This window comes from Amblyraja radiata, chromosome 31 (genome assembly GCF_010909765.2).
Source record: "Amblyraja radiata isolate CabotCenter1 chromosome 31, sAmbRad1.1.pri, whole genome shotgun sequence".
Lineage (NCBI taxonomy): Eukaryota > Metazoa > Chordata > Chondrichthyes > Rajiformes > Rajidae > Amblyraja > Amblyraja radiata.
In genome coordinates, this window is record NC_045986.1 from 8,190,157 (window position 1) to 8,205,074 (window position 14,918).

The 14,918-nt window shown below is 43.9% G+C and overlaps 1 protein-coding gene across 2 annotated transcripts in view; it reads right to left on the reverse strand.

The window, feature by feature from the left end:
• Nucleotides 1–14,918, reverse strand: part of LOC116990373 (tumor necrosis factor receptor superfamily member 14-like) — a 75,547-nt gene that overhangs the window by 48,615 nt on the left and 12,014 nt on the right. The window contains exons 2-4 of one of the 2 annotated variants that reach the window (XM_033047988.1): nt 9,160–9,299; nt 7,345–7,417; nt 1,619–1,764 (exon numbers count right to left, since the gene is read on the reverse strand). In XM_033047988.1, the coding sequence (XP_032903879.1) occupies nt 1,619–1,764; nt 7,345–7,417; nt 9,160–9,289 (349 nt within the window). In that variant the 5' untranslated portion in view covers nt 9,290–9,299. Of the gene's footprint in view, nt 1–1,618; nt 1,765–7,344; nt 7,418–9,159; nt 9,300–14,918 lie in introns of those variants that run through there. The other variant, XM_033047989.1, reaches the window with a different exon arrangement.

Sequence of the window (14,918 nt, forward strand, 5' to 3'; positions counted from 1 at the left end):
TAATACATTCTTATGGTGCATAAGAATGTGAATACTGATTGAAGACATATCAAGATCAGTTGAATAAGACCAGAGATGTGAAGGGATTGACATTTGCATTGCCTAATCAAGGAGAAATTGTTTGTCTGTATCTTTGATTAGGTGGTTAGTATAGTAATTTACAGAGAATACATGCAATCCTTCAAAATAATATAATGGATAAGAAACAGAGATAATTAAATTTCTCGAGATAATCCTTCATATTAGTTTTGACTTGCCTTGATTTAACACTTAGATCTGTTGAAGAGACTGAGGATCGGGAGGAAACCCAAACGGGTCACCTTTGCTGTCACTTTGTCCAAAAATAAAACAGGTAACACTACACTGTGCAAGCAATGTTTTACTGGATCTGTATGTGTTTTGTACAATTAACCCAAGATATTGATAGTAACTGTAATACCATTGTGAACCAAAAAAAGTATTCTATTCCTTGACCCACTGGTAACCTGTAATCCTTAGGAAAAGTTAGTTTAAAGGGCCTGTCCCACTTACGCGACTTTTTCGGCGACTGGCCGAAAATTTTCAACATGTTGAAAATTCAGCGGTGACCAGAAAGACGCTATGACTATTTGGGTGACTAGGAGACCTTTCACGACCATACAGGCGACCCCCTGGCAACATGTTGCGGAGATGTCCCGCTGAGTTACCCCAGCTTTTTGTGTCTATCTTCGGTTTAAACCAGCATCTGAAGTTCCTTCTGACATAGTTTCTTCCCAGCTGTTATCAGGCAACTGAATCATCCCATCACAACCAGAGAGCAGTGTTGAACTACTATCTACCTCTTGGGTGACCCTCGGACTATCCTTGATCGGACTTTGCTGGTTTTACCCTGCACTAAACGTTATTACCTTATCATGTATCTATACACTGTAAATGGCTCGATTGTAATCACGTATTGTCTTTCGGCTGACTGGATAGCATGCAACAATAGTTTTCACTATACCTCGGTACATGTGACAATAAACTAAACTGTAACTTCCATTTTGCCCGGTTCAACAATCAGGTTTGAAAAAAATAGGCGTCATTGGTGTTTGATTTAAAGAATTCTGACAGGCTGCTTGTCATATCCTGTGGGATAATTAAATGGGCAGTAACAGCCGGCTTTGCCAGCTCTGTCCACATCCAGTATATGTATCTAACTGGAAATCCAACATTTTACAGAGGGCAACCATTCAGCTCATTAAATCCATGTCGATTCTCAGAGCATTTCCATCAGTCTTATTCCCCCAAGCAGTTCCCTAAAATTTATATTGTCACACAACTACAAACCTTCTCCCAATGCTCATCTACACCAGGAGTAATTTTCAGCAGCTCATTAAAACCCAACAACCAGCATGTCTTTGGGAGGAGTGAAGGGAAGCAGGTCACAGAGAGAACATACAAACTGCATAGGGACTGCATTGTTGATCAAAATAGAACATGGGTTGCTGGAGATGTGAGTCAGCTCCACTACCTGTGGTGCTGCCATGCTGACATTGTAGTTACTTTGTGGCTGTTGTTCATTTGTGTAATTGCTGAGATTGAGAGGTGAGCAAATGTAGCAAATGGCCTTTTGAAATGTGTGAAAGAAATGCCATACCTGAAAATAACAGGCTCTTTTCTTCACAACTGTTTTTGCACCTTGTACAAATACCAATCAAGATGATCAAAAGCAAGACATAAGGTGTTGGGGCTGCTGTCTTTAGTTTTTTAGCTCCAATTGAAATGTGGATCATCTGTTGATACCTGTGAAAGATGCGTAACAGTTTAGTATCAGAGAGACACTACAATAATAACTGTACCACCCCAAATGGAATGGTTCAGCAAAGTCAGCCCAACTACTTAGCCTTTTCCCCGTATACCTACCATTTGTTCCCTTTTAGTTAATTATTCAGTACTTTTATACAGCTACAATTGCATATGAAATCTTTAGCAGAGTTCTGAATGATCAAGAGGCCGCAACTTATTCCAACTGCTACCAAAACATCACAACACACTTTGAAAGGCATTCTCTGACATTGAGAAACTAAAGGCTATCTTCAAAGATAACAGTTCCAATATTGAGCATAGCATTGGATTTGACAGCACATAGAACATGCTGTGTTTTATTGTAGAGAGCTTTATCAGATGACAAGAGATGTCTAACTTTCCAACAACATGATCTTGAGCTTTGTTCATCAGTCACCCAGGGCCAATCGCAAAATGAACACTTCCCTGCAGCATGGCAAACACTATCAACCTCCGTCTTATGAACTATACATCAGTGACAATTGTCTCCAATCTACCTTGCCATTATCTTAACATGCAAAGTGCCAGTGCAACTCATGTGAAATCATTTAGGAGCAGGAGTAGATCACTAGGGTCTTTTTTTTCGAACATTAGCCTTTATTTTTTTGTTAAAACAATGAGAGCCCTCCTGCCTCCCAACCTATCCTGTATCAAGGGATGGCTGTGTAAATGGAAAGGTAAACAATTATTGGCCTTTGTTATTTCAATGCAATATTATGGCTTTTCTTTCATAAATTTCAGATAATATTTCATTTACAGAACTTAAATTTGTCAGTTCTTCAAAAGCCGAGCAAGGAAATAAAGGTCCCCTGGATTTTTCATTGACACAATGTTCACTGTTGCACGGGTTACTCCAACTGAAGAGGCACCGATGATGTTTATAGTTAACATGACAACTTTTCAAATTTCGCTATTTTCCAAATGCTGGGGTTGTTATTATTATTCATCTCCAAAATGACATCCATCATTAAATGCTGCAGGTAGTCAGCCTTGAATGTAATAACAGCAACCTTGTCCTTGCACTGCAACAATAGTGTAATGAACAGCAAAAGCACTACCAGAATCTTGTCCACGGCTGGCGCCGGCAATGGCGGCCTCGCCAACAGTCTGTGTGTCCTTTCTTGTTTTGTTATTTTAAGTACGTGTTAAAGAGTGTTCTCTGGTTTGTTTTATGTGGGGGGTGGGGGGGGGGGGGCCGGGGCAAACTTTTTTTCAATCTCTTACCTTGCCAGAGATGCGATTTGTTTCTGGATCGTATCTCCGGTTACTCTTCAGCATACCATATAACATAACCATATAACAATTACAGCACGGAAACAGGCCATCTCGGCCCTACAAGTCCGTGCCGAACAACTTTTTTCCCTTAGTCCCACCTGCCTGCCCTCCATTCCCTTCTCATCCATATGCCTATCCAATTTATTTTTAAATGATACCAACGAACCTGCCTCCACCATTTCCACTGGAAGCTCATTCCACACCGCTACCACTCTCTGAGTAAAGAAGTTCCCCCTCATGTTACCTCTAAACTTCTGTCCCTTAATTCTGAAGTAATGTCCTCTTGTTTGAATCTTCCCTATTATCAAAGGGAAAAGCTGATCCACATCAACTCTGTCTATCCCTCTCATAATTTTAAAGACCTCTATCAAGTCCCCCCTTAACCTTCTGCGCTCCAGAGAATAAAGACCTAACTTATTCAACCTTTCTCTGTAACTTAGTTGTTGAAACCCAGGCAACATTCTAGTAAATCTCCTCTGTACTCTCTCTATTTTGTTGACATCCTTCCTATAATTGGGCGACCAAAATTGTACACCATACTCCAGATTTGGTCTCACGAATGCCTTGTACAATTTTAACATTACATCCCAGCTTCTATACTCAATGCTCTGATTTATAAAGGCTAGCATGCCAAAAGCTTTCTTTACCACCCTATCTATATGAGATTCCACCTTCAAGGAACTATGCACGGTTATTCCCAGATGCCTCTGTTCAACTGTATTCTTCAATTCCCTACCATTTACCATGTACGTCCTATTTTGATTTGTCCTGCCAAGGTGTAGCACCTCACATTTATCAGCATTAAACTCCATCTGCCATCTTTCAGCCCATTCTTCCAAATGGCCTAAATCACTCTGTAGACTTTGGAAATCCTCTTCATTATCCTCTTCATTATCTTGGTATCATCCGCATACTTACTAATCCAATTTACCACACCTTCATCCAGATCATTGATGTACATGACAAACAACAAAGGACCCAACACCGATCCCTGAGGCACCCCACTAGTCACCTGCCTCCAACCCGACAAACAACCATCCACCATTACCCTCTGGCTTCTCCCATTCAGCCACTGTTGAATCCATCATGTTACTCCTGCATTTATACCCAACAGTTGAACCTTCTTAACCAACCTTCCATGAGGAACCTTGTCAAAGGCCTTACTAAAGTCCATATAGACAACATCCACTGCTTTACCCTCGTCAATTTCCCTAGTAACCTCTTCAAAAAATTCAAGAAGATTAGTCAAACATGACCTTCCAGGCACAAATCCATGCTGACTGTTCCTAATCAGACCCTGTTTATCCAGATGCTTATATATATTATCTCTAAGTATCTTTTCCATTAATTTGCCCACCACTGAAGTCAAACTAACAGGCCTATAATTGCTAGGTTTACTCTTAGAACATCATGTAGCTGGCGGCCTTGGTCGAGACTGGCTTTGAGCCCCACCGCAGGGCCGTGGACTTATCATCGGAGCCTGCAATCCCTTGCCTGGGATCGACCCTCCAACTCCAGCTTGCGGATTTCAACATCGAGGAGCTCGTAGTCTCGGGTAGAGAATGATATCGGGAAGCCCCAAGCCGCAGGAGGTTCGTTGAGCCCAGACTCGGAGGGGCTGAGATCCCCCGATACGGTAGCTTGATCATCTTGATGTTGAGGGCTCGACCGGCGGTTGCGGGAGCCAAGATCACCCTGACAATGGAAGGTTCGAGTGCCTCGACCGTGGGAGAACAAAGAAGGGAAGAAGATTGAACTTTTATCGCCTTCTATCACAGTGATGAACGTGGGAGTCGCTGTGGTGGATGTTCATGTTAAAAATGTATTTGGATGTCTTGTTGCTCTTTATTGGTATGACTGTATGGCAATCTGAATTTCACTGTACCTTAATCGGTACATATGACAATAAACAAACCTTGGCCTTGATCTGGTCAGCCATGTCTTCATAGTCAATCAGATTCACAGGAGCATTATTGATAAACAAGACTCTTGTCCAGGTTTTTCAAATATTGGTTGTTAAAGATATCAAAGACATTGTTTGATAAAAATGAGAAAAAAACATGATATAATCTTGAAGTGCTAGCATTTGGGCAATATTGGGAGATTGGCCTTTTAGTATCACTTCAGCCCCGAGGTTCTTTTACTGATAGATTGAGACATCTAATTTACAGTGACCCTCAGTATTTCCTCCGGTAAGAGATTTCCTTGAAGTCTAGAATGATTTTCTCATCCTCCCAGATGAATGTGTGGGCAGTGTCCTATTCCAGAAATGCTCTGTGCTTCATATCAAACAATTATTCAGGAATCAGTTATCTAGCCAGCTTCCTTGATCTAGAGAGTAGAAACAAGGAACTGCAGATGCTGGTTAATACACAAAAGGACAATGTGCTGAAGTAACACTGCAGGTCAGCCAGTAAATCTGGAGAACATGGACAGGTGACATTTCAGATCGAGACATCCCAGACACCACAGTCTTCATTAAGAATTCCCTAGCCTTTTGGACTGTGGAAGGTTTGTCATAGAACAGCTTTTTGGTAACTGAAGGAGCCAATAGACAGGATGGATGAGGATTATTTAATTTTAAATATCAGCCATTATCTTCTTAAATGGTGAAGCAAACGGTGTGCTCAATGTCCTACAACTGGCCCTATTTTAGATATTCTTAGGAGCTCTTTGACAGCGCAGAATATCAAGTATTTGATACAAATATCAACAGTGAAAGAAGCTAGACAAAAATGCTGGAGAAACTCAGCGGGTGAGGCAGCATCTACGGAGCAAAGGAAATAGGCAACGTTTCAGGTCTAGACTCTTCAGACTGATGTGGGGGTGGGGGGGGGGGGGAAGAAGAAAGGAAGAGGTGGAGCTAGTTGGCTGTGGGAGAACTGGGAAGGGGAGGGGAATGAAGGAGAAAGCAGGGACTACCTAAAATTGGAGAAGACAATGTTCATACCTCTGGGGTGTAAACTACCTAAACGAAATATGAGGTGCTGCTCCTCTAATTTACGGTGGGCCTCACTCTGGCCATGGAGGAGGCCCAGCACAGAAAGGTCAGATTCGGAATGGGATGAGAGTTGAATTGCTGAGCCACTGGGAGATCAGGTTGGTTTTTGCGAACCGAGCAGAGGTGTTGGGCGAAGCGATCGCCAAGCCTACGCTTGGTCTCAACGATGCAGAGCAGCTGACACCTAGAGCAGTGGATGCAATAGATGAGGTTGGAGGAGGTGCAGGTGAACCTCTGCGCACCTGGAAAGAATGCTTGGGTCCTTGGATGGAGTCAAGGGGGGAGGTAAAGCGACAAGTGTTGCATTTCAGGTGGTTGCCAGGGAAAGTGCAAGGAGAGGGGGTGGTTTGGGTGGGAAGGGTCGAATTGACCAGGGAGTTACGGAGGGAGCGGTCTCTGTGGAAAGCAGAAAGGGGAGAAGATGGGAAGATGTGGCCAGTGGTGGATTCCCGTTGGAGGTGGCGAAAATGTCGGAGGATTATTTGTTGTATGTGACGGCTGGTGGGGTGGAAGGTGAGGACAAGGGGGACTCTGCCCTTGTTACAAGTGGGGGATGGGGAGTGAGAGCAAAGTTACAGGGTGTAGAAGAGACCCTGGTGAGAGCCTCATCTCTTGCAGAAATGGGGAACCCCCTTCCCTAAAAAATATTGCCCTGGTTTGGAACACCTCATCCTGGATGCAGGTGCGGCGTAGACAGAGGAATTGAGAGTAGGGGATGAAGTCCTTACAGGAAGCAGGGTGGAAAGAAGTGTAGTCCAGATAGCCATGGGAGTCAGTGGGTTTATAGTAGATGTCAGCCAGTAATTTGTCGATGGAGATAGTGAGGTCGAGAAACGGTAGGGAGATGTCGGAAATGGTCCAGGTGTATTTGAATGCCGGATGGAAGTTAGTGGTGAAATGGATGAAGTCAGTGAGTTCTGTATGGGTGCAGGAGGTAGCACCAATGCAGTCGTCAATGTAGCGGAGGTAGAGTTCGGGGATAGGGCCATGGTACGCCTCGAACAAGAATTGTTCGAGGTACCCTACAAAGAGGCAGGCATAGCTTGGGCCCATGAAGTCAGTGATAGTGTTAGATAGTGGCCTGGTGCTCGTCTGTGGGGTGATGGTCCAAGGATAAGTAGGAGGAGGTGTCTGAGAGTTGGTGCGTGGCCTCAGCCTTGTGGAGATCAGCGCGCTGAACTACCACGGCACCTCCCTTGTCGGCAGATTTGATCACCCAACTGTAGAAGAAGAGGTGTTCTGCATCAAATTTAACTGCTTACCTATTTCTTTGTTTCAGCATTATTGAGTTATCGATGAATTCCAATGCATGCCACCTCCGATTCTGGACATTTGCTACAGGATAATGACAAAAGGCCAATCAGAAAAAAAAGGCCGCACAGTCCAGTGAATTATATTGTTCTGTTATTTCACAGGCCTACTTGTTGTTTCAAGTTGTGTTCTTACACCACCTGGATTCTTTGTACCTTGGATAGTAGCAGGATTCATCTGAATAGCATTTCAGTGTTGCACCTTTTGCATATTAACTAATTACATATATTAACATTTAGATCCATACAACAGTTCAATTACATTTTAATAAAAAATCATCTTATCCTTTTTAAAAACAATTACAATTGTGTAACTACTTATGCATTAACTACTGAGGGTCTGAAATATCAGTTTTACCCCTTTATTTCATGCAAATCTAAAATTGCCTAGATTAGTCTTAATTCGGTCAATGTTAATATTTTATCTTAGTATTATCAACAAGTTAATTCTACTGTAGTTTTTTTTAACCCATTATTTGGTGTTACTTTTTACTTCGACTTTTCAAAATGAATCCTGACTCACATTTGTACTCGGTTCCTCACTTGACACAAATCCGCAGCTGTATCATCAGTAGCTTGAGTCATATTCTCCACCTTGGTCTCCATCCTATCACATACATTCATGTGGTCAGATGCTGACCCCTCCTCCCCATCATAAAAACACACTTATATTGCCACTGGGTCAGTGAGCGCTGTTAGCCACAGCCCTGCCAGCAGCATGTTAGTTTGTTCTACTTTTTTATTTTTAGTGTCTTAATGTGTGTTTTTAATGTCTCTCTGTGCGTCTTGTGTGGGGGTGGTGTGGGGAGGTAAGGGGGAAACCGCTTCGGTCGCCTCCTCCACGGAGAGGCGACTTTTTCCATGTTGCCTCCCCCATGGCCTAACAACAAGGATCGGTGCGGCTTTTCCCGGAGATGCGCGCGGGGCTTCAGCTGCAGCAGCGGGCGCAGCGAGGACTCTTTCATCACAGAGCGGGCGAGCCCTCGCCGGAGGTCGCCGGAGGGGAGCGCTCCGTTCACTGGCCAGCGGCAGCCTGAAGCCACGGTCAGCAGAGCTCCAGCTGGCGGCGTCCTGGTCCGGGGATCCCTCGTTGGGGACCCGAGAGAAGAGCTCCGACCGCGGCCAACTTCTAACGCGGGCGTGGCGTGGACTTACCATCCTGAGCGGGGTCCCTTGCCGGGGATCCCTGGAGAGGAGCTCTGACCGCCGGCCCTGCGGTCTGTGGTGCTTCTGGCTGCGGCACAGCAGGGACTTTAAATCTTCGACCGCTGGCCTGCGGCCTACACCAACTTGAAGCCGCGGTCTCCGGTGGGGAGGCACCGATTCAGGACTTATCTGGACTTACCTTGTCTGAACATCTGGACGCCCGCAGCGGCGACTGCGGAGGGTTGAGGTCCCAACCATGGGGGAAAATGGAGGAGGACAGGCCAAATTTTGTGTCTTCCACCACAGTGATGAATGCTGTGGTGGATGTTTGTGTAAATTTTTATTGTGTATTGTGTGTTCTTTTTTTATTGTACCGCTGCTGGCAAATTCATTTCACTTGCACTTTATGTACAAGTGACGAATAAAACTTGACGACTTTTCTGAGTACCCTCCCCATCATAAAAATACACATATTCCCACTTTTCTGGGTAACTGATCTGAAATGTTAACTCTGTATTTTTATGCACAAATGTCTTCAGCCCAATCAAAATTAGCCTATTAGGATTACTGAAGATATAGAGAAACAAAGTCCAGAAAATGTGTAAATGTGATAATGCAGACCTGAGCAAGAAAGCACATGTTGATGATCAATAGATTTCCATCCAGTGATAAGCAATGCTGTGAACAGTGAGATGTTTAGGATGACAGGCAGTTGTTTCCATTTCTCTGTCTTCATTGAATTTTCAAACATCCTTTAGTATCTGAAAAATATGACAGCACACAACTTTAGTTTCACTACTTGGTCAGTCAGTCATGCATTCACTCCAAGATATCTTCTCCACATGCTTACTGCAAACCTATTTAATGAAACATCAAATGGAATTTGATACCCCCAAACCATTTTGCCAAAGGGATAAGGCTGAATGATGTTAAAAATATAAAAAATATAGTAAATGGATTCCTGGATTATTACAACTTATATTTAGTCTCAAAGCAGGCTTTTCTCCAGTAGATTGATACAGAAAGACAAGCCAGACTTCCCCCAGGTTGCTGTATATTGAGATAATGACCGATGACTTTGAAATGCGTCTACCAATTGATGAGAGAGGAAACCCAGATTAATCCCAGTGAGGCGTATTGAGACAATGTCCGATGCCTTTGATATGTAACTGCCTTGTACATGACAAGATGCCTTTGATGAGACTGATGATTGACAGGAGACAAACTCAGACGCATCCTGTAGTAATGTGTATTTACTGTACCTCTGACCATGACTAATTTCTTTGGAATGTGCTTAGGTGATAAAAGAACAGTATAAAATACCATGTAATTCTGTGTTCAGGGAAGTGGAGAGAGGACAGCCAAGTGTTCGTGTTGCTCACTTGGCTGGGATTTTTTCCTTGCCACTTCCATCGGCCGTTAATTAGTAACCATTACCAAACCAAACCGCTTTGTGAGTTGTCTGTTTATTAAGAAGTGAACCTGTTCGTTTAATTATAAGTTAACCTTTTTTCACCATCAAAGCATGTTGTTCCAACAAAGTTGTGAAGCTAACCAAACTCTAAAACTTACATCTCTCCCACTCATGATTCCCTTGTCGCGATTTTTTTCAACATTTCCTAGGACTCAGTTTCATTCTCTGAAACGTGCCGGGCGATTTACGGCCCCGCTCCTGGTCTAAATGTCACAAAGTTGGAGCCCACGGCGGGCGCTGGAATGTCCCACGGTCATGAAGCCGTGCTGGGCGATGTTCGACCCCGCTCCAGGTCGTTACAACCCCGCGACACGGGCTGGAGAAGTCGCGTTGCGGGAGCTCCGGGAAGCGGTCTCTCTCTCCCCCCGGACCCGCGAGCTCCCGATGTCCCGACAGTCCACCGGACCTGCGGCTGCGGTGCTGGAGCCTCCGAGCTCCAGGAGTCGAGTCGCAGCAGCGAGTCACCACCGCTCCCCATGCTCCGAGGCCGGCCAGCCCCACGATGGTGAGTAGTCCGCAGCTCCGCAGTCTCCCGAGCCCCCGGGTCGTTCAGGTTGGAGGCCGCTCCACGGTGCTAGGCCCCAACGACAATGGAGACCCGACAGGGAAAAGGTCGGGTCTCCCGGACAGGGAAGAGACGGTTTCCCCCTCCCCACACATATACCATATAACCATATAACAATTACAGCACGGAAACAGGCCATCTCGACCCTTCTAGTCCGTGCCGAACACGTATTCTCCCCTAGTCCCATATACCTGCGCTCAGACCATAACCCTCCATTCCTTTCCCGTCCATATAACTATCCAATTTATTTTTAAATGATAAAAACGAACCTGCCTCCACCACCTTCCCTGGAAGCTCATTCCACACAGCCACCACTCTCTGAGTAAAGAAGTTCCCCCTCATGTTACCCCTAAACTTCTGTCCCTTAATTCTCAAGTCATGTCCCCTTGTTTGAAACTTCCCTACTCTCAGTGGGAAAAGCTTATCCACGTCAACTCTGTCTATCCCTCTCATCATTTTAAAGACCTCTATCAAGTCCCCCCTTAACCTTCTGCGCTCCAAAGAATAAAGCCCTAACTTGTTCAACCTTTCTCTGTAACTTAGTTGCTGAAACCCAGGCAACATTCTAGTAAATCTCCTCTGTACTCTCTCTATTTTGTTGACATCCTTCCTATAATTAGGCGACCAAAATTGTACCCCATACTCCAGAATTGGCCTCACCAATGCCTTGTACAATTTTAACATTACATCCCAACTTCTTAACTCAATGGTACACAAAATTGCTGGGGAAACTCAGCGGGTGCAGCAGCATCTATGGAGCGAAGGAAATAGGCGACGTTTCTGGCCGAAACCCTTCTTCAGACTGATGGGGGGTGGGGAAAGAAAGAAGGAAAAGGGGTGGAGGAGGAGGAGCCTGAGGGCGGGCGGATGGGAGGGTGGGAGGAGACAGCTAGAGGGTTAAGGAAGGGGAGGAGACAGCAAAGGCTAGCCAAATTGGGAGAATTCAATGTTAATGCCATAAGGACGCAAGGTCCCCAGACGGAATATGAGGTGCTGTTCCTCCCATTTCCGCTGTTGCTCACTCTGGCAATGGAGGAGACCCAGGACAGAGAGGTCGGATTGGGAATGGGAGGGGGAGTTGAAGTGCTGAGCCACTATACTCAATGCTCTGATTTATAAAGGCCAGCACACCAAAAGCTTTCTTTACCACCCTATCTACATGAGATTCCACTTTCAGGGAACTGTGCACAGTTATTCCCAGATCCCTCTGTTCACCTGCATTCTTCAATTCCCTACCATTTACCATGTACGTCCTATTTTGATTTGTCCTGCCAAGATGTAGCACCTCACACTTATCAGCATTAAACTCCATCTGCCATCTTTCAGACCACTCTTCCAACTTGCATAAATCTCTCTGTAGACTTTGAAAATCTACTTCATTATCCACAACCCCACCTATCTTAGTATCATCTGCATACTTACTAATCCAATTTACCACACCATCATCCAGATCATTGATGTACATGACAAACAACAGTGGACCCAACACAGATCCCTGTGGCACCCCACTAGTCATTGGCCTCCAACCTGACAAACAACCATCCACCATCACTCTCTGGCATCTCCCATTCAGCCACTGTTGAATCCATCTTGCTACTCCACCATTAATACCCAACCATTGAACCTTCTTAACCAACCTTCCATGAGGAACCTTGTCAAAGGCCTTACTGAAGTCCATACATACAACATCCACTGCTTTACCCTCATCAATTTCCCGAGTAACCTCTTCAAAAAATTCAAGAAGATTAGTCAAACATGACCTTCCAGGCACAAATCCACGTTGACTGTTCCTAATCAGACCCTGTTTATCCAGATGCTTATATATATTATCTCTAAGTATCCTTTCCATTAATTTGCCTACCACTGACGTCAAACTAACAGGTCTATAATTGCTAGGTTTACTCTTAGACCCCTTTTTAAACAATGGAACAACATGCGCAGTACACCAATCCTCCGGCACTATTCCCGTTTCTAATGGCATTTGAAATATTTCTGTCATAGCCCCTGCTATTACTACACTAACTTCCCTCAATGTCCTAGGGAATATCCTGTCCGGACCTGGAGACTTATCCACTTTTATATTTCTCAAAAGTGTCAGTACTTCCTCTTCTTTGAATCTCATAGTTTCCATAGCTACTCTACTTGTTTCCCTTACCTCACATAATTCAATATCCTTCTCCTTGGTGAATACCGAAGAAAAGAAATTGTTCAATATCTCCCCCATCTCTTTTGGCTCTGCAGATAGCTGTCCACTCTGACTCTCTAATGGACCAATTTTATCCCTCGTTATCCTTTTGCTATTAATGTAGCTGTAGAAACCCTTTGGGTTTACTTTCACCTTACTTGCCAAAGCAACCTCATATCTTCTTTTAGCTTTTCTAATTTCTTTCTTAAGATTCTTTTTACATTCTTTATACTCCTCAAGCACCTCATTTACTCCATGCTGCCTATAATTATTGTAGATCTCCCTCTTTTTCCGAACCAAGTGTCCAATTTCCCTTGAAAACCATGGCTCTTTCCGATTTTTACTATTTCCTTTCAACCGAACAGGGACATAAAGATTCTGTACTCTTAAAATGTCACCTTTAAATGTACTCCATTTCTCTTCCACATCTTTCCCATAAAACAAACTGTCCCAATTTACTCCTTTTAAATCCTTTCGCATCTCCTCAAAGTTAGCCTTTCTCCAATCAAAAATCTCAACCCTAGGTCCAGTTCTGACCCTCTCCATAATTATATTGAAACTAATGGTATTGTGATCACTGGTCCCGAACTGTTCCCCAACGCATACCTGCCACCTGACCCGTCTCATTTCCTAACAGGAGGTCCAGCACCGCCCCTTCTCTAGTAGGTACTTCCATGTATTGCTGCAAAAAACTATCCTGCACACATTTTACAAACTCCAACCCATCCAGCCCATTTACAGAATGTGTTTCCCAGTCTATGTGTGGAAAATTGAAATCTCCCACAATCACTACTTTGTGCTTACTACTAATATCTGCAATCTCCTTACATATTTGCTCTTCCAATTCTCGCTCCCCATTTGGCGGTCTATAATACACCCCTATAAGTGTTGCTCCCCCATTCCCATTTCTCAGTTCCACCCAAATAGCCTCCCTAGACGAGCCCTCTAATCTATCCTGCCAAAGCACTGCTGCAATATCTTCCCTGATAAGCAATGCAACACCTCCACCTCTTGCCCCTCCAATTCTATCTCACCTGAAGCAACAAAATCCTGGAATATTTAGTTTCCAATCACAGCCCTCCTGCAACCATGTTTCACTGATCGCCACAATATCATACTTCCAGGTGTCAATCCAGGCTCTGAGTTCATCCACCTTTCTTACAATGCTCCTAGCATTAAAATATACACATTTAAGAAACCCACCCTCTCTTATTCTCTGTTTATTGTCTTTTTCTTCTCTCTCCCCTACATTTTGGGTCGGAGTGCCACCATTCTCTGCCTCCTGCCTCACACACTGACTGCTAGCTTTCCCAATTTGAGTCCCTCCCCCCAACCATACTAGTTTAAAGTCTCTCCAGTAGCTTTTGCTACACATTTAAAACTAGTATTAAAAAACACCAACACTACATTTAACTAGACAAAAAATAAAAAATGACAGACAGGCTGTAGGGGCCGCTGCAACGGGTGAGTCGCGCCGCCACGGGGCAACGTTTCGAGTTCAGACCCATCTTCAGATCCGAAACGTCACCCATTCTTTCTTTCCAGAGGTGCTGCCTGTCCTGCTGAGTTACTCCAGTATTTTGTATCTTTAGTTTATACCAGCATATGCAGTTCATTCCTACACATAGTCCTGATGCAGTCTCTTTTCCTGAAATGTTGTCTAACCCTCTAGCTCCACAATGTTGCTTGACCAGCTGAGTTCCTCAGGCAGTTTGATTTTAGCTCCAGATTATAAAACTATCCAAATTAGGCAATACTCTGTATCTCTAGGAAAACATCTTGCTGTTGGGGTCATGCATTCATTTATATTCACCAAAACTTAATTGTCATGAAGACGTTTTTTTTTAGCAGTTGTTAGTATGATATTAAGTTCCGTGTTCAAGATAAGAAATTTAGTGTTACTCACTGAAACAACTTAAGAACATTCCTACGTGAAAGGTGCTATGTGCATGGATGTTGTTGTTAATAATCATAATTATTTTCAACATAAAAGTAACATTAATACTGATGTATTTTGAACTATAGTTTTTTGACCCATTATCTTTACATGGATATTTTGCGATTACCAACATCTACAGTACGCTGCTAGTATTGCTTTTGTTCACTGAGGGTAGGCTAGGAATTACTGTACACCCCTCCATGAAGAAAGTGAATGG